Genomic DNA, 20,437 nt, shown 5'->3' with positions numbered 1-20,437 from the left:
TTTTCGACGATCTTTATATGCACGAAATGGTATTGACGAGCCCTAAAACTCTATTTAATTACTTTTGACTTAAAACGTATCGAACTAAAATACTTAATTTATGAAAGAGGTCCGGAACATCACTTCTCCAATTTTACCCTTTATCTCTAAAACACAACCCCGGGGCTTAGATCACATAACCGATATTATCAACATCTAATAAGGACTAAACCTTATTCCCTTGAAGGCGTTTACTTGATCCATTTATTTTCCAAATTCTCAAAATAATAAGTTTCTCGAAACATGATGTTACAGAAATCTATATAGATGATAGTAAAGTCCAAAAAAATTGAAATTCGTCTCCAAGATCTTGAAGAGGCATTCAACATCATAAATCAATTCAACATGAAGCTCAACCTCTATAAATGCCATTTTCATTTGAAGATTGGGATGTTCTTGGCCTACGTTGTGACAAAAAAAGGAATTGAATCCAACCCAAAACAAATTAAGGCTATCTTGAATTACAATACCCATCTTCAAGTAAATATATCCAAAGATTGACATGTAGGGTTGCAGCCTGAATAAGTTTATCTCCAAAGCATCCGTAAGACGCGAACCCTTCTGTGATGTCTTGAGAAAGAATAAAAAATTTGAGTGGACACCATACCATGAAAATGCATTCTAGGAGCTGAAAAATTACATATCTTCAACTCTATTGTTGGCTAAACTTGAAGATGAAGAATGTTTGTTCTTTACTTAGCCGTATCTAAAAGTACATGAAGCATAGTCTTGGTCAACGCACAAGATGGTGCTTAACATCAAGTATATTGGATCATGAGACCATGTACCCACATCTTGAAAAACTAATTTACATCATTATTTTGAAACTCATTCTATTTGTATAAAAACTAACTATCCAATTATGAATGTGATGAGAAAAGTTGTGATGTAAGGAGGAATGGGAATATGGTCCGTGATTAAGTCCTTATGACCTAAAATACAAGCCAAGGTCATCCATAAAATCACAGGCACTAGCAAACTTTGTGGTTGATTTCAGTTATGTGGCTTCAAGATGTGAAAGAAACAAAGAGGTGGAATCTCTCTATTGATGGAGATTCTAATTCTAAAGGATCTGGTCTCAGAGTCATACCAAAATCACCACAAGGGGACATTATACCCCATGCAATAAGTTATGATTTTCAAGCGACGAACAACGAAGAAAAATATAAAGCACTAATCTTAGGATTACAAATCACCCAATATCTTGGGAGTAAAAACATTTAGGTACATGTGGATTTATTCCTAGTTACTAACCAATTTAATGGAGAATATGAAGTGAAAAATGAATCAATGAATTTACATTTAAAGATAGTAAAAAACTTGGCATCCAAGTTCTAAGCTTTTGATATCAAATAGGTATGTAGAGAAAATACTACATAAGCCGACGTACTAGCCAATAGGCTTTGCCTTTAAGATTCATCCTAACATTAAGATTCTAGTATATATTCCATCATCAAACCCGCAATAGAACATTCCAATGAACAAGTAGCGCCTGTCCAAGATCATGATCATGAAGATCTTAGATCTCACCTATCTTTCAATATCTTAAAGATGGATCTATCCCTAAAAATGAAAAGTACCCAATAACCTTCAAAATTAAAACTTTCAAGTTCAACATCATTGAAGATATCTTGTTTAAAAAATCAACAACAAATCCTTATCTTAGGTGTCTTGAAGATGATGATCTGAGATCATCCTCAAATAAATTCATAAAGGAGAATGCTGAAACCATACATGAGGCATGGCACTCTTATCCAAGATCCTGAGGACAAGTTACTACTGGCCAACAATGAAAAGAGATGCAATGGAATATTCTCAAAAGTGTGATGCATGCCAAAGGCATATCAATATCTTATATTAACTAGTTGAACCTCTACATCTAAATTATATCTCTATGGCCAAATTCATGAAAATAGGTTGGGACATTGTTGGCAAACTTCTTATAGAAGCAAGTGGTCAAGTTTTCATGCTAACAATGACTGATTACTAATCCAAATAGATAGGAGTTGAAGCGTTTGTCTAATTTAAAGAAAAAGAAGTGATATGCTTTATCACACACAACATCCTGACCAGATATAGCATCCCATACGAAATTATATGTGACAATGGATCTCCATTTATAGGTAAAAAACACAAAACTTATTTGCAAGTTAGGGAATGAAGATGTTGTCTTCTACACCTTTTCAACCTCAAGCAAATGGTCAAGCTGACAAGCAACACAATCATAGTCAATAACCTAAACAAAAGACTCAAAAAAGGATATGAAAATAGGCTGAAAAATTACCCTTAGTTCTTTGGGGAGATAGGACAACAACCAAAAAATCTACAAGACAAACAACATATTCTTTGGTATTTAGAGACTAAAGTTCTAATTCCCCAGTAAGTCATGATCCCCATATCCAAAAACTCTAGAGGACTACAACCAGAACAAACAAATGGTCAAGTCGAGGCAAACAACATGATCATAGTCAATAACCTAAAGAAAAGACTCAAAGATATGAGACGAAGATGGGCTGAAGATTTACCGTTATCTCTTTGGACAAAGATGAATACAACTAAAAAATCTACGGGACAAACACCAAATTCTATGGTATTTAGGACTGAGGCTTGAATTCCCCTATAAGTCATGATCCCCATAGCCAAAACAAGATTCCACAATGTCACACCCCCAAACCAGACGGCGGAAACGTCCGGGGGTGGAGGACTTCATTTGTAGTATCACAACACATGCATAGTAATCAAAGTACAAACAACCATTGTATTTAAAAGTATAATATTTACATGTGTTCAATCATTGTACATTGAAACCAAAACAGTTATACAAAGGAAGAAGATAAGACTCATAATGGCTCCATCTTCTTAAAAAGCTCGGGGAGTACCTGTTATTATTTCCCTGAGAATACAAGTAATTTGAAAAGAGAGTATCAACAATAAGTTGAGTGAGTACATAAGTCTTTATGTTTGCATGGGTGTCTTTGTATTTTGAATAAGAAAACTGTTCTAGAAAATCCCATATTTTCTGTGGTATGTGAAAAGTAGTTTTATTCCCATAAAACCGTCCTATTTGTAAACCAATGTATTTGTAAAACTCGTAACTGAGTGTGTGCCTGGCTTCACCAGCTGTTATTGAAAACTGTAGTATACCATTGTACTTTGTATTTTGTAAATTGGTACTTTGAAGATGTACTTTAGTTGTTTATACACTAACGTGTGGTTAATATCTTTTAAATGAGTTATTATAACCATACTAAGACATGAACGCCTGAAACAAACGCCTTGTGAGCGCTTAAATTGTTGATAACACTTGCCACTCATTGGCGTGTATGCCTGTAGCTAGCAGCCTGAGTGTGGGGTTGTCAATCCCGATATAGATCTACATACAACTTGTTTCGATCCCCGGACTGGAGATTCTGGTTATAATGTCAGGGCTTTACCTTGGTTGTCTAAACTGAATTTAAACAACCTGAATTGAACGTCTCATAAAAAGCATATAAACGTTACATATATATTAGTTGTGAAAACCCAATCACTGTGAAATAAATTATTGATAGTATGTTCTTGACTTAGTATCCCGAACATGTATTTGATAAGTGTAAACCCTTGATTTGGTTTGAATTAAAACCCTTGTTGCATGTAAAACAGTGTATTCATATGAATTATTGCTCTATGTATCATAAATTATACCTATTATAATTTATATGTACTTTATGAATTAGTAAATAACTATTTTTGCATGTAATCCTTTGTTCAACATGTTACAAAGGGTGATTAAACTAATGAAATAACTTTTATTTTTATATACATATACAATTTTATATATAAGTAAAATTTGAACGACCTTCGGACAAATAACTGGTACTATAAGTCCACATCCAAACAAGGAAAAGGACCTAAAAGGAATTATTAGTCCTAAGCCTTTTAAATCTTATTATATTAAATTATATATACAAATATGTATATTTGGGAAAAATATAAGTTTATAAAAGAGTTCAATATTTGAAGTATTTTTGATGCTTTAAAATCATTTTATCATGATTTGAAATCATTTATTTATAACACAAAGTTGTTGTGTTATACTTGTATTTCCCCCCTTAAAACAGTAGAAATTATGAACATACGGGGGTATGAACTCACTTGATAGGTGGTAATACGGGCAGCGTTTCGTTTCCCGGAAATTAGTTTGTTGGGCGAAAAACCGGCTTAAATCAGGTAGAGTTTTGACAGGAGAGAGGATGAATTCTCGAGAATTTCGGGGCTTCACGGCTTACTTCGGGCTCGAGTCTTGATATCGGAGCTTTAGGGGTTATATATGAGCTTAAGGGAGTGGAAAATGTGAAAGAGTGTGAAATTTAGGGTGAAAAAGTGAAATTATTCGGAAACCCTCGCATGCTATATATAGCCCGAAGGCTCGGACCCAAAGCTATGCGAGGGTGACACGCGTTTGACAGATGGTGAGGCGAGGGCAGTTCTTCGGACCGGAGGCTTGCTTCTGGCTGGCTCGGATTGGTCCAACCCTCGGTCCAATGGAAAGAAGACACGTGCGAAGGGGGTGTCCGAGGAGTGTGCGAGGATGAGGTCCGGGGTGTCTCATGCGAGACTGTCCGGTTCTAAGTGGACCTCGGACTTGGTCGAATCAGGAGGTGACACGCGAGGCTGCGGCCCAATCAGAAGATGCCACGTGGAGGCTCGTATGCGAGGGGTGACGTGGCAGTTACTGTTCATGCGAATATTCCCGGTTTTTGCTATTTTTCTTTATTTTTTTTGCCAAAACTTGTAAAATTCATAACTTTTGCATACGAACTCCGTTTTTGACTTTCTTTATACGCACGCGTAGGTAAAGTTATACTCTATGACTTTCGTTTAGACTTCGTCGGCTAATTTTGAATTTATTTTTAATATTATTATTTTAAACAGACCGGGACGTGAATCCGTTATAAATTCATAACTTCTTCATGCGACGTCCATTTTTGTCTGTCTTTTTACCGTTGTACTACTAAAGACGAGACCTTAAATTCTCGTTTAGGTTGTGTCGGGTAAAAACCACTCGATATTTATTTCGAGTTTTTAGCTGTACACTGAAACTTCGAAAAATCATAACTTCCTCATACGAAGTCAGATTTTGGCGTTCTTTTTATGAAAGTTCTCGGTTTAACATAAACTATAACTTTCATTTAGATTGTTAAGGCTAGAAAGCCTTTTATTAAAAATTCAGTTTTTACACTGAACAGTGTTTTGCCGGTTTTGTCGCGGATTTTCGATTGGTCATAACTTCTTCGTTATAACTCGGATTTTAGTGTTCTTTATATTTTTGGAAATCTTGTTACAATCTCTATCACTTGGTTCAACCCATTTGAGATTATTTAATAATTTATTTTTGAAGGTCAATTATGTAAATATACATAGTATGCCAAAATTTCTCTTTATTAATTTACAAATAAGTACAAATTGACCTACACTATTACATAAGTTTGAAATAACGGTTTGTTACACACAATCAAGAAGAAAATACTAAAATCTTGGCAAAAGATCTTGACACTGTAGACGAACTTAAAGATGTTGCCAAGATAAGGATAACAACATATTAGCAAAGGATTGCCAAACCTTACAACAAAAATATCATAATATGAAGTTTCCAGATAGGAGATATTATCCTTACGAAAGTTTTCCAAAATACAGTTGAACATAGTACAGAAAAGAGAAAGGAGTTGCAAGGGCTAATCTGATTTCAATTTTTAAGCAGGATGCATTTACCCGGGGAAAGTTTAAAGGCTTTAGCAGCCACAACCTTTACTGATGATTGTGAAAAAATTAGGGGAGGAGGGGATCTTTCATGGTTTATTTTTGGTGAGCATTAGGGTGAATTCCTTTCCCCGCTATTAATGACACTACTATTGGTGTTACGAGAATGCGACTTCATCGTTGGATGGCTGAAGATGGATGGCTTGGATTGATTTTAGTAGAAGCTCGTAGATCAGGACTATTTGGGAATTGGTTGACTCTTTTGCAAAGCTATTGGCTTTAGCGGTAACATCAAACGTATCCGACAAGTTGTCACCAATGTTGCCCAAATTTCTTGTAATGTGACCATATATCATTATAACCACAAATTTCAAGATGTACAATTGGCACTTCACCGCTATTCAAGAGCTTTTAGAAACTTTACCCTTATGATCAGGGAGTTTGCATAAGATTCATCCTTGTCATACGAGTTCCCAACATTATGTGAGAACAAAATTTTACTAATTAAAATTAGTAGTAATAGAAGTGCATAACTAAAAGAAATGAAAGAGGTATGCAACTTCTTATTAGATTAAATTATTGTATTTTTGCAAATATATGGACTCTCAACAGTGCTTAATTTGTGATTTCCCAATTCACTTTATAGTGATTGCCCTTTTCTTTATTCAAGAATGAGATCGAACCAAGTCAAAGTGGAAAAGACAACTTATGCCCATAAAAAGATGGCCTATAAATACGGACGGAACGGTCGAAATAATTTCCATTAATCAATCCACATATCCTACTAAACCCAAACACCACACAAAGACAATGGTCAAAGCAATTACAGTTCATAAACACGGTGGCCCTGAGGTCATCACCTTCTTGACGTTGTTTCTTTCTTTCTTTCAATTCAGACTAATCATGGCGATAATTTGTGTTATAGGTCTTGAAATGGGAAGACATACAAGTCCGAGTTCCAGAAGAGGGAGAGATCAGGTTGAAGCAAAAGGCAATTGGTCTAAATTTTTTGGATGTGTACATGCGTCAAGGTCTGCACAATCGTGCTCCACCCTTGCCATATATTCCAGGCATGGAAGGAGCTGGAATTATAACAGCTGTAGGTCCAGGAGTAACAAGCTGCAAAGTTGGAGATGTTGTAGCGTACGCTAGCTTGCAGGTCGGTTCTTATGCCCAAGAGAGAATACTTCGGGCAGATCAAGTGGTGCCTGTTCCTTCTTCTGTTGATCCCGTTGAAGCAGCTGCCGTCATTTTCAAAGGACTCACTGCACATGTATTGCTGCATAAAGGCTTTAAGGTAACACAAATATTGATTTATCATTTATGTATCTGTAGATCAATAGATGATAGAAGTTGCTTAACTGAAAACTCGAATTTAACAACGATTTTGATAGGTTGAACGTGGACATACGATCCTAGTACATGCAGCAGCAGGTGGGGTCGGATATTTAGTTTGTCAATGGGCGAGTGCGATTGGAGCCACGGTCATCGGAACAGTATCGACTAAGCAGAAGGCTTTACAGGCCAAAGAAGATGGATGTCACCATGTGATTCTTCTGAAAGATGAGAACTTTGTGGATCGTGTGATGGAGATAACATCGGGCAAAGGGGTGGAAGTAGTCTACGATTCTGTTGGGAAAGACACCTTTGATGTACGTAATTATTTAATTAATGCTTTATGATTTGTGTTTTCCAGTTTCTAAATGCAACTAACGACCACGAGGCCTTTGTGTGTTGTGAAATGAAGGGATCAATAGCTTGCTTAAAGAAACGTGGATACATGGTGCTTTTCGGGATGGCATCAGGTGAACCACAACCATTATCTGTTGCTCAACTTGCGTCCAAATCCTTCTACTATACGTTTTCATCAGTTGGGGAATACACAGAAGATAATCGAGAGGAGTTGCTTTTAGCTGCTGAAGAGTTGTTTGATAATGTTGCAAGGGGTGTGTTGAGGGTTCGTGTTAATCACAAGTTTCTTCTGTCTCAAGCAAGCGAAGCTCATATTGCTATTGAGAGTCGAAAAACAACGGGTTCGATTGTGTTAATCCCAGACGAGGAGTGATTTCAAGTTTTATGTTTTCCATTTATTTATGATTTGTTGTTTCTGTAGTGATAATTTTCCTTCATGTTCTTTTTGAATATGGAATTGTCCTATTGCCAACAGTGCATGGTCATACAATTCCAAGATGAATAAAAGTAAACATAATATTGACGGTTCTTATAATATTTTAATCTATATCGATATTTATACATAAATTATAAAGTAATTTGTTTTATTGTATTAACATTATCTCGTTGAAAACATCAAATTGAATATTCATCGTCATTCATCAATTTTAATTTATCATATTTTCATTTTCCGATTATGATTAATATACTTTTTGATTTATACATATTTGATTACAGACTTTTTTTTCATCAACATTTGTCCTTTTTTCGACTTATTTAATTGTACATTCAGTCATTATGTCTAACCACTCTAGGTAAGCACGAAAAAAAAATTGTATATTCAGTCATTATGTCTAACCACTCTAGGTAAGCACGAAAAAAAAATGATTTAATAGGATAATATATTCTTCACTATGTGTACGTTTAATCTTTAATGTTTTTTTTTTGCACATTTAATTCTTAATATTTTTTTGTTGCAAAATAAATTAGTGTTGTTTTTGTATACATTTTGTAATTATGAACGGTTTCTTTAAGTTTTTTTATCACGACATCCTATATAGGACAATTATTAATGAGGTGTCCGGAGTTGTTCATGCTTATGGCTACTGCGGCCTCGATTGTTTGGTGTTTAGGTCTTGTCTTCTCAACGTCGTAACTTCTTCATATGATCTCAGATTTTAACGATCTTTATATCTACACGTTTGTATTTGTGTCTATTACAATTTTTTTTTAAATTACTCATGTAAAAAATAATATATTTTTACTTACGATTTATATAAAAAAAATGTTCATACATACATTCATAAAGAACACGTGTATATAAAGATTATAAGTAAAATTATATTACTTTTTAACCAAAGTAATATAAACGAAAAGTAGACTTAATTATGGACATAAAGATCGTTAATAGTCGAAATCATATGATGAAGTTATTACGTTTAAAACATAAGACCTAAAGAACCAAACAGCTGAGGTCGTGGTGGCCATAATCATCAACAGCCTTGAATACCTCATTAATAATAGTAGGTTGTGAGAAAAACCTAAAGAAACTTGTCATAAGTATTGAATGTGTAAAAAAACCAAAAAACAAAAAACAAAAAAAAAATGACTTAGTTTGCAACAAAAAAATATTAAGGAGTAAATGTGCAAAAAAAAATTAAGGACTAAATGTGTACAAAGTGAGAAATATATTACTCTATTAAGTAATTTTTTTTTATCTGGAATAGTCGGTCATAAGAACTGAATGTGTACAATTAAATAAGTTGAAGGGATAAATGTGGACGAAAAAAAACTTAATGACCAAATGTGTACAAAATGAAAAGTATATTACTCTTTTAAGTCATTGTCCCTTCCATTTAACATATTATAGCATTCATAACGATCATCTTTTCTTTGGGTTGTATCAATTTTCAACTATCCAAGTATCTTTAACAAATTGGTAGTCTAACTGCCAGTTAGATACATGATTTACAAGGATATAAGAGGGAGCTTCCCATAGACGATATCCTAATTAAACATTAAAACGAGTTTGCTTCTTGTCCCCTTTGATTGAAACCTTGATATTAGGAGGGTGTTTGAGATTTCATTTTTGAACTTCAAAATGACATTTAGCCAAAAAGAATTATTGATTCACGATGGTGAGAAATAAGTTTGTTTAGAAGTATTAGGATTAGATTTTGTGGTTGTAAAAGTAAATAAGTCAATAAGATATTTTTTTTAAGTATTTGGCTTAGCTTATACATGTTTCAAGGGTATGTGTCTTTAACAACCCAAATATTTAGAATTAAGGAGTTTTAAAAAGTTAGAAATCCTAACTTATTAAAATCTCATTTTTTTAAAGGTTACAGAGAAGTTGTTTGGTGACAAACCCTAATCCGGGGTTTGAGCCCTATTTAAGGGAATGTGATGGCTAGGGTTGCCCACCCTCAGCCTCATTCATTCTCCCTTAACCTCCAAGAGAAAACCCTAGCGTCCATTGCTTACCCTGGATCTTGTATGTGTGTTTTGGTGTTGTTTTGAAGAAGAGGAAGGGCATCTTGAGCTTAGTTCCAACAAGCAACTCTTCTTATATACCTTGAGCACATTTCAGGACTCTTGTAAGTCCTTAAAATCTAATATTTGTGCTTTATATATCTAGATCTAGTTATTTTTCCCCATATCTTCATGATGAGAGGAATTGGAAGGTTGGATCTTATAAAGCTGGCAACTTTATGGATCCATGGGATCATTCCTATGTCACATGTTCCAGATCTGAAGATCTAGGTAGTTTTTGGTCCTATGCTCAAGTTTAAGCCTTTATTTCCATGATTTTGACCTAAAATGGAAAGGACATGCATATCCATAAAGTTGTGGTTTTTAATGCTTGTTGGGAGTAAGAAACTCTTCTGGGAACTATAGATGAGCAACTCTAGAGGTTGGGTGCTTAATAGGTGTCTTGATGCATTTATCCATCTTTAAGTATCTAGGGTTTTGTATCTTGACTTTTTGGGGATGTTTTGAGGGATAAAGTTGGAAACATTATCCATCCAAATCATGGAAAGGACTAGATCCGAGGTTTGGAGCTCCTGAAGTCATGGGAAATGACTTAATAGCTTAAGTTGTCCAGATCAGTCCCTACGGCGTGGCCTGAGGTTGCTACAGTATGACAACTAGGTTGTAACCCGTCTGCTTTGTCGTTTAGCAGCCACGGTGTGGCCATGGGTGGCCACGGTGTGACGACTAGCTGGAGTTGACTTTAACGTTGATTGTTGACTTTGACTAAGTTTAAATTTAGGTCATTTGCGGTATTTTGAGTAGTAAATTGAAGCTTGAGTCCCTGTTAATTATATAGGTGATCAGTAAAGACAATATTTGGAGCACTGATTTGTTCAACTATCTTTTTCAGACTATAATGTGAGTTTTCCTCACTGTACTTGTAGGTTGAAGGTACCAATACCGGCTCACTAGGTTATGTATCCTTGTATATAGGTTGTTTTTATGTTATAGAGATCTATTAGATTTGCATGTATATTTGTTGTTATTCTATGATATATATGTTGAATATGTCGACATATTGCGGTTTGGGTTGAGGCTTTACTACTATATGCGTAAGCCAATAGACCGGGGTATTCCAGTCCGATGACTGATTAGGTTGAGGCAATCTAGTATGTTGACTGTGGGCCAGGGGTAATCCAGTCCAATGATTGTGGACCCGAGGGTAATCCAGTCCGATGACTATGGACCCAACATGCATGATTGTTTATGTTCTATTGTGGGGGGTATTTTAGGGAACTCACTAAGCTTTGGCATACATTTTGATGTTTATGGTTTCAGGTACTTCAGAGGATAGAGGAAAGGTGGATTCTTGATCGTGCACTCATCTCTGGACTTTATGTGCTTTTATGATTTGGGATACTCTGATTTATGACAGTGACTTTTGAGAAATTGTTTTGTAATATTTATAGATATTTGGAATGGTTTTAAAAATAAAAATCTTGCCTTGGTTTTTGGGATGTTATAAAGAAGTTACAGATTTTACAAAATCTGCGTTTTACGTTGCAGGCGGTGCGTGCCGGGTGCGCGACGTGTGTTTCTAGAAGGTGAAAACGCGGACCACATAGAAGCTAACTCGAAACAAATTGACTATGGAGACGTCACCTAATGCGCGCGACACGCACTCCATTCGCACAAGGCTCATGTCCATTTGTGGTCCTATAAATAGCTGCCTTGCCTCATTCTCTCCACAATTCTCAAGTTCAATATCCCAAGTTTCTCTCAAACTTAGACCCAAATTTCCGTTGTTTTTAGTCTGCGGTGAATCTCTATAACCCCTGAGGTATTCAACTATATAGTAGCCATTCGGTAGGAGCCCTACGAGTGTGATTTTTCGGACTTTGGTTGGGAAGAATCCATGTAAGTTAAGCTACACTCTCGTTCTTTAAGTGTAACTTATATTTATAGCCATTAATCATTGTTATGAACCTATAATAAGATTTATTAGTACTTTCATGTAATTATACTAATTGATCTACTTACTGGAGAGGTGTCTAGAATGGTCATGTTGGCTTGGTTGTTGGATTTTAGAAAGGCTATACGCCGAAATGATCCAACCTCCCAACTGTGCTGCCTGGATGATCCTTATTTGATACAACTCTCAATATTCATTGGGATTAGTGAGGAATCTAGACTACCATTATCATTAGCTAATAATCAGACAAAGACTTAGTGACATTCATATCTAGGTCACGTCAGAAGAAAAGTCAAGGAGTTTGACGGAGCGTTGCCAAATGCTCCAGTCACCCACATAAATCAGGTGAGTGCATAGTTACTTTCATGTTACACATAGATAATGAAGTATTTAGATATTTGAATGCTACATGTGCTTATGTGCAAAGATGTTATGTGTTAGATGAAATATTACAAAGATAAATTATATGATTTATATCGTATATGTATTTTATAAATTTATTACATTTGGTAACGAAAGATTGTAATAGATGCCATAATATGATGAAAGATATAGGAAAAGATAGGATATCAGGACTTTAGAAACGGTACGAGTGTACCAACGATGTAGAAATGGTACTAGTATGCCAACGATGTAGAAATGGTACTAGTGTGACAACGATGTAGGAATGGTACTAGTGTACCAACGATGTACACACTATTCATGACCATCATGTGGAACACAGGTAGGTTTATAACATGTATGTGATAGATTTTGTGCCCGTTTGATGTACTCTACCCTACTGACACGTACTGCGGAGAAATCCCTATAATAGTATTGCCAGTAATGATGATTAAGAAAATCTTTAGGATAAATCCTTAGGAATAAAAATAGAAAGAAACCTACTGACATGCATTGCGGAGAAATCTCTGTAACAATATTGTCAGCAAGGAAACTACGATGACCCTTCGGATAAACCCTTAGGGAAGAACATGCAAGAATATAGGGATGGATAATCGGGTTAATTGTTTGATAATGAAACATATTAACTATATTATTGTGGGTTAAATACCATATGTAGTCACCAGGTTTTCCAACCTGACCCACTCAGTTTCTTTGCATAACAAGTTTCCCAACCTGACCTACTCAGTTTCTTTGCATCATAGGAAGTAGTACAAAGATATTGATGTTCAGACCTAATGAGAGATTTGAGAAAATACAGGCTATAGAATAAAAGATGATGTAAGGCCTATGTTTATGCTTATGTTTTTATATCAGTTATGATATAAGCATAAATAAAAAGTTTTAAAATAGTTATAAATTTGGGGATGTCACACACACACACACACACACACACACACACACACACACACACACACACACACACACACACACACATATATATATATATATATATATATATATATATATATATATATATATATATATATATATATATATATATATACACACTTTATAAAACATTTATAGCCAAACACTAAATTTTAAGTCATACATACCTTACTGCAATATGTACAATTGGTTTATAGATTGTAGAAAATATAAATCTTATTCGGTCCAGAAAAAACTAAATCGTATTCGGTCAATTGAAAATGGTGGGCCTTTGATTTAGTATTCCTCACTTTGATTTAGCATTCCTCACTTTCAGTCATTTGAATTGGTCAAATCGTCTCGAAGCCTGATATCCATGCAAAAAATCTTTTAATTCTTGCATGTTTTTCCTTATATCAAGCGTTGTTCTTATCCTTCGTTGAAATCATTTACAGTTTCCTTCCTATCTCGGTGAAAAACCTTAAGACTACTCCCCACCACCATTTACCCCTACTCTCTCTGAAGAACCTTGATCCAAAAACCATGTCGTTGTCACTGAAATTTCTCAGGTTACAGGCTTACCTCTCATGATCAGTTTTGCTGCTTTTTCTCAAATGGTTGCTTTTTTCATCCTAATTTTCAGGTTATTACTGGATTACAACCAGCCTTGACCATCCACGACCACCCCTACTACCATCTCTGCTCGAAAAAGGTAATACACAAGTACTACTTTGCATGTCTGTATTTTTTTCTAATTCTTTATCGTATCAATGAACGAGTACTTGGCTGTGCTAAATCTGCCCTTTGACATGGTTTTGTTTGAACTTTGGTTGTTTTTTTTTCATTTTAATTATCAATGAATGTTAAATATTAATGGATTTGTTTTCGGTTTAATTAGAATTGATAGGGTTGTGAACAATTGAAATCAGATGTGATAGGCAAGACTGTAAGAGGGCTATTTCAGAAGTTGTAGAAGTTGGATGTCAAGATGATAAGCTTACGTCAGATGATCATATTGACTTATTTGAATGTATATGCATACGAGACTCCTTGATCTTCGGATGTATATTTTTGTTGAAATTAATGATAAATGTAAAGCTATAAGAAGCATAATCAGGTGATTTTATGTTATAGTTTTCATGTTTCATGAATTCTATGAAATTTCAGGATGGTTTATCATGCTTATTTACTTGAACGTTTTGGTTTGCTGCCAGTTTATGTAGATGGGAGCATGTGCTTGATCAACCTTTGAAATCAATGGAGGTAAATATATAATAGTGCTAATGATACATAGTTTCATTTACTGTTTTTATGTTGCTAATGATACATGTATTTGGTTACTTTAATTAAGCTATTTTTTAGTTTTATCACTAATAGACTCTATACCAGCCCTCTTATGTGTAATATTTATGTTAACTCTTACCTTTATTAGTTATGGCGCTAAGCTGCTGATTCGTTATCTTGTATATTTCTAAATATGCTGGCTTGGAACTAATGGTATACAGGTTGTAATCCTATATCTTTTGCTCCTTGCAGTTTGTAACATTTGTAGACGTAGGTTTCATTTGGCAGCAACAAAAATCAAACAAAAAGGTAAAATTTGGTACTTTGTTCATATATTAGTTAATATTGCACCAAAGGGAACGAAAAATATGCTTTTTTCTTGCTTTATGACTTTTTCTTTCTTTCTTTCTTAATGGGTTAGGTCATCTGCAGTAAAAGAGAAAAGGTTTGTTTGGTCTAAACTTTTTACTTCATCACATTCTCCATATCTACTTGTAGAATATCAAACCATTGGACATGGAGGTAATATGTTATGTTCTTACGACGGACCGTCTTAGGGGCCGGCCTCCCCGCTTTTAGGTGTTCTAATATATGTATATACTCATCCATCTCATATTCAAGTTAAAAAAAATAGTAGAATGCCATCTTTGCCCCACCCCCCCCCCCCCCCCCCCCCCCCCCCCGGTTTCCAAATCATGTGAATATATATAATATAGATAGCAATGCCCGGTAACAAAATTTTCGGAAGATCACAAAGGAAATCAAAACCAACTTTGTTTATTTAGTATTCTATAAAATAAGGAAACTTAATATGTATTAAAATCTATAAAAACCCGATCTAATCAAGATTACAACAATTTAACCTAAGTTTGAGTTAAAAAAACTGAAAAGTTTAAACCTAAATCAAAAGTTTATTCCGGCCACCAGAATACTTTTTCTCACAACTCACCGGAAGAACATCGTTGCCCACTAAGACCATTGCTGTTTTGTACTCTTTTCCGGTCGCCAGATTGTTCAGTCGGTTGGTATCGTACTCCCTTTCTCCTCTTCGCTTATCACCGAAGCCTATTGAAACTTGGCATCCACCGTCCGCCGACCGTTGTGCGTTTGGGTGCTCTCAGCTACTCCGCTGGTGGTCTTCATTCTCGTTTCTCATTATAAGGTACATAGTTCTCCGTATTTGTTTGTCTTTATATATCTATTAATTGATTTTCTCTCACTAGTGCAGTAAGTTTCTAGGCAACAGTAAAGTAGAAATTGTAAGTTGTAATTTTGCAGAGCCTTTATAATGAGTTATGACTACTCATCTTTATGACATGGTATATATTAAAATAATATATGTAAAAGTATTTATATACATTACTTTATATTTATTAGTTTATTATTAATTCTAAGGTAATTATCGACTTGTTTGCATAGATTCGTACATAACTTATGAATTAGGATATTATATATATATATATATATATATATATATATATATATATATATATATATATTACTTTATATTTATTATACTTATCAGTTGAATTTGCATATAATTTTGATGAACTTTGGTATATATATATATATATATATATATATATATATATATATATATATATATATATATATTTTAATACATTTCTTCAAGTTCTTCTTAGTTTATCTCAATCATTTAAGTTCTCTTTGTCGTGCTTGTGGGTTCCCACCTAAAGAGAACTTAGGATCATATTAACTGGAAATTGTCCGTTTCAGCAAAGACAACATAATTTTTTTCTTCAATCTCTTTTAACTTGCTTTTAATTATAGGCTGTTGATTTAAAGAGTTTGGAGGTATTTGTTCATAAAAAAGTAAAAGGTACGAGCCTAATCTTAACTTCCATCTTTTGTATTCAACTATGTATTACATTTAAATAGGTTGATATTTTTGAGGTAAAAAATGTATCAGGAAGAAATGAAAAGAGGGGTACTAGTGCTTTACGACATAATGGATGCCTTAGTTAGCTAAAAAATGGAGAATAAATCTTATTTATTTTCCATGGATTTCTGTTTTGTTTTGTATTGGTCTTAATTCTCTGGGTTGTTGTTGTTCTTACTCACATGAACATGTTTGACCCTACTTTAGCAGTTATCCATCAGAAACCCAACAAGTTGTAGAAACATGATTTCATATTATGGAGATTATGAAGACAATAAATCCATAGGGAAGAAACCAATGCCCTATGTTGAAGTCCATATTCATGTTGTTCATCATGGTCTGGCTTTCACTCTTCTGTACCATATATCCATCAACATTAGATATAAATTTGTAGTTTTTTTTATATGAATATTACTGTTATTTTTTCCATATTTGGTGGCCTCATAATAAACTAATAATGAAATGTTTGGCATTTTTCAAATTTTGGGATATTTTTTTTTTTTTTTTTTTGTAAAAAATATAAGCTATTATGGTCAAGCAACTTTTATAATTAACCAAAAATAGCTACATTGCTCGTCGAAATACATTGTATCTTATTTTTAATATGACATGTTTCCTAAAACAAACTAATTGCTTAATTTAAACTAATCCTCGCTCGTCGAACAAATCGCCTCTATAAACTAATTTTAGAAAAAAATATTAACACCGGTTGCTAGGCGCGGGTAATCGGCTACTGGGTGTGTGTGTGTGTGTGTGTATATATATATATATATATATATATATATATATATATATATATATATATATATATATATAAACAAAAGATCAAATGAGAACCAATAAAAGTTAAGAACCGTAAGAACCCCATTTTATAATTAGATCTACACACACTACATACACTCTCACATGGTTATTTTCTCTCTCATCTCAAACTTGAAGAACACACAAACGTTACCACCAGTTAGCCACCACCCTTGACTGCCACCGCCTCCTACCGTCGGCGAACCGCTACCGCCTTCTACCGCCGACGAACCACCGCCATCAGATCCACAAGTTCCGGTTGGCTCCAGATCTACAATTTCAGCTTCATATTTACAATTTTCCTCTTCGAATCTAGAATTTCAGCTTCAAATCTATCATTTCTCTATTTAGATCTACAATTTTCGTCTTTAAATCTATTATTTTCGACTTCAGATCTTCAATTTTCTCCTCCAGATTATGAGCTTCGGCGAGCGGTGATAACCACCACTTTCCTCCATCACTGTCGATCACCACTTGGTCTCAGGTCTGGAATAAAGAAGTTGTTTCAGCTTTACTTTCCCTCTCTAAAACACAAAACATATCAGATCTGATAGTCGACCTTATCACCACCGACCACCGCCTAACATCAGCTATTGTGCTTTGTCGGAACACCAAAAAACATCACACTCTGCTCCGAAGTCCATATCTAGTTCGTCTCCAGATCTTTGACATCTAGATCTGACGGAATACAAGAAAACTTCTCCGATTTGGTTCGCTGGAACAATAGATCTGACGGAAATCACCGCCAACAGATCTGACATCCATATCTGATGCTACCACAGTCGATGTGACTCCACCTCCACCACAACCGACGTCGCACCACCGTTTTTGCTGCCTATCATCGGTGCTCATGGATCTGAAGCAAGGGAACTATCTCAGATCTAGACATAAGATGTATTGAAGGTGTTTGATGAAATGCTTCACTAAAAACAAGGTATGGTTTTAAACATTGAATAATATGAATAAGTTTCTGAACTAGTTTCTTAAGCTGTGAATAAGCGTTTTTTTTTTTCATTATTAAGTTGTTAATGCATGGATTTTATACATATCTGATTGTTTCAATTAGAAAATTTTTTAAGCTATGAATGCATAATTTTTTATAAGTATTAAGTTGTGAATGTATAATTTTTTGTAAGTATTAATTTGTGAATACTTGATTTTTTTTTTCATAAGTTTTAGTTGTGATTAAATGAATTTTTTTATAAGTTTTAAGCAGTATACGTATGAATTTTTATAAGTTTTAATGTAAAATTAAACATGTATATATATTATATTAGTGTTTTCTCAAATAATTTGAATTTAGGTTTCTTTATGTTGTGAATTGTGATAAGTGTGTGAACTGCTATCTAATACAACCTCCAAGCTCCAAAAATCATCAGATGTAATTTTTAACCTATAAATATATATTATTAAACTGTGAATTTGTGTATTAAATTGTTAATTAAATGTATTAATTTGTGAATTGAGTATATTAAGTTGTTAATTTTTTTACAAATTTTATTTTTGCTTCTAAAATATAAGATGAAAGAAGCATTATATATAGATTTTATTTTCTCTAATTTTGAATAACATGTAAACTTTAAATTGTGAATATTATATAAATTAAAATTTGAAAGAAAAACTAGCCCACATATATGAATGTATAAATATAAGTACTAAGTGCAAAATATGTATTTGAATGTATAGTTTTTGTGTATTAAACTGTGAATTTAATATATTAAGCTGTTAGTTTTGTGTATTGATTGTATTAAACTGTGAATTGATTGTATTAAATTGAGATTTTTTTTTATGAATTTTATGTTAAAATATGAATGTTTGTATTAATTTTCTTATGAGTATTTTTTTGTGAAGTAATATGTAAGAATGTATTAGTTTTGTAATTGTTGCATTAAACTCTAAATTAGTGAATTAATATGTTTATTAAACTGTGAATATCATATTTAAGCTAACAATGCCTGACTTTATATACAGATTTGGTTTCACAGGAATGATGGTTACGACGTTGACATAGATGGTTGATGCTGACATGTGGTAGTTGGTGGTGGTGGTAGAGTTTGGTTTGACTCTCCTAAATTAGTGAATTTGTGATATTATGATTGTATTTAAATTGTGAATTTTATATACTAAACTATTAATAGACTGTATTAAATTTTGTATTTTGTATAATTTTTGTGCTAAAATAGGAATCGATGTATGAATGAAAATTTTAGATTTCAAGAATTACAATTTTTCCCTTTTCGTACCAAAAGTACAAAAAAAAATCTGGATTTTAACATGTTTAATAAGTATTGTGTACATATTTATTTATAAAATGGAGTTCTTATGGATCTTAATCTTTTGTGGTTTTCATTTGAACCACTCCCTATACACACACACACACTAGTCGATTACCGTGCCAAACAACGGATGTTAATAGTTTTTTTCTAAAATTAGTTTATAGAGGCGATTAATTTGACGAACTAGAAAAATCAGAAATTGGAAATTGCTTTCTAACCTTTTAATGTTGTATATGTTTTGCTATTAATTTTATTGTTATTTTTTATTTTGCATGAGCGAAAATGTCATATTTGTGTGAGGAAACCATGTTTTGTAGGTGTGATACAAACCAAAATGTATAAAAAAAACGTTGTAGCATATGTATAAAGGACATATTAACGAATAAGAAGGCTATTTTCACATGAAAATCTCAAAATATACCTAAAAGAATTATATTTTGCTAGATCTGAGGTCTATCTGCGAAATCATTATTTCTCATGTATAATTCAACCAAGAACATTAACAAACCAACATAAAACGTAAAAGAAATGAAAAAACGTTCTCTATGAAGCAGATTGTTGTTTTGTATCATTTTCTCTATGAAGCAGATTGTTGTTGTTTTGTATCATTTTCTCTAGCCATAATTAGATTTGAAATGAAAATATAAAAAATAAGAAAATGGTTTTTTACTTTTATTTTTATTTTTAACTTTAAGGGTAAATTACACTAATGGTCCATGTGGTTTCGGGTGATCTGTGCGGTTGGTCCCCTAACATTTTTTTAACTAGGATGGTCCTTATTGTTTGGTTTTATTGTGTCTTTGGTCCTATCACTTTTTAAAAAACCGCTTTGCCATTATTGGGCTATTTTGTATAATTAAAATCATTTTTTAATACCTAATGTGGGACTAGCCCACTTGGTAGAGGTTTTGCCTCTTATATTGCAGGTCTCGAGTTCTAATCCATTGACGATTTTGTAATACTAACTTC

The 20,437-nt window shown here is 33.6% G+C and overlaps 1 protein-coding gene across 1 annotated transcript; it reads left to right on the top strand.

The window, feature by feature from the left end:
- The first annotated feature begins 6,588 nt into the window (after positions 1-6,588).
- LOC145060936 (uncharacterized) lies at positions 6,589-8,066 on the top strand. The gene is made up of 4 exons (XM_079008273.1): positions 6,589-6,630; positions 6,704-7,075; positions 7,173-7,430; positions 7,526-8,066. Exons 1-4 carry the CDS (start codon positions 6,589-6,591, stop codon positions 7,841-7,843), a joined length of 990 nt encoding a protein of 329 aa, XP_078864399.1. The 3' UTR covers positions 7,844-8,066.
- Positions 8,067-20,437: the final 12,371 nt, after the last annotated feature.

The sequence above is a fragment of the Lactuca serriola genome, chromosome 1, assembly GCF_051521515.1.
Source record: "Lactuca serriola cultivar US96UC23 chromosome 1, Lser_US96UC23_V15, whole genome shotgun sequence".
Classification (NCBI taxonomy): Eukaryota; Viridiplantae; Streptophyta; class Magnoliopsida; order Asterales; family Asteraceae; genus Lactuca; species Lactuca serriola.
Note: the sequence above shows the minus strand (reverse complement) of the source record. Positions and strands in the feature narration are given on the sequence as shown.

What these genes read in the sequence shown, in the direction of transcription:
- LOC145060936 (XM_079008273.1), top strand. Translation starts at nt 6,589, where the DNA reads ATGGTCAAAGCAATTACAGTTCATAAACACGGTGGCCCTGAG. An exon ending in TGCTGCATAAAGGCTTTAAG is followed by an intron (nt 7,076 to 7,172) that starts GTAACACAAATA and finishes CGATTTTGATAG; the next exon opens with GTTGAACGTGGACATACGAT. An exon ending in TTGGGAAAGACACCTTTGAT is followed by an intron (nt 7,431 to 7,525) that starts GTACGTAATTAT and finishes TGTGAAATGAAG; the next exon opens with GGATCAATAGCTTGCTTAAA.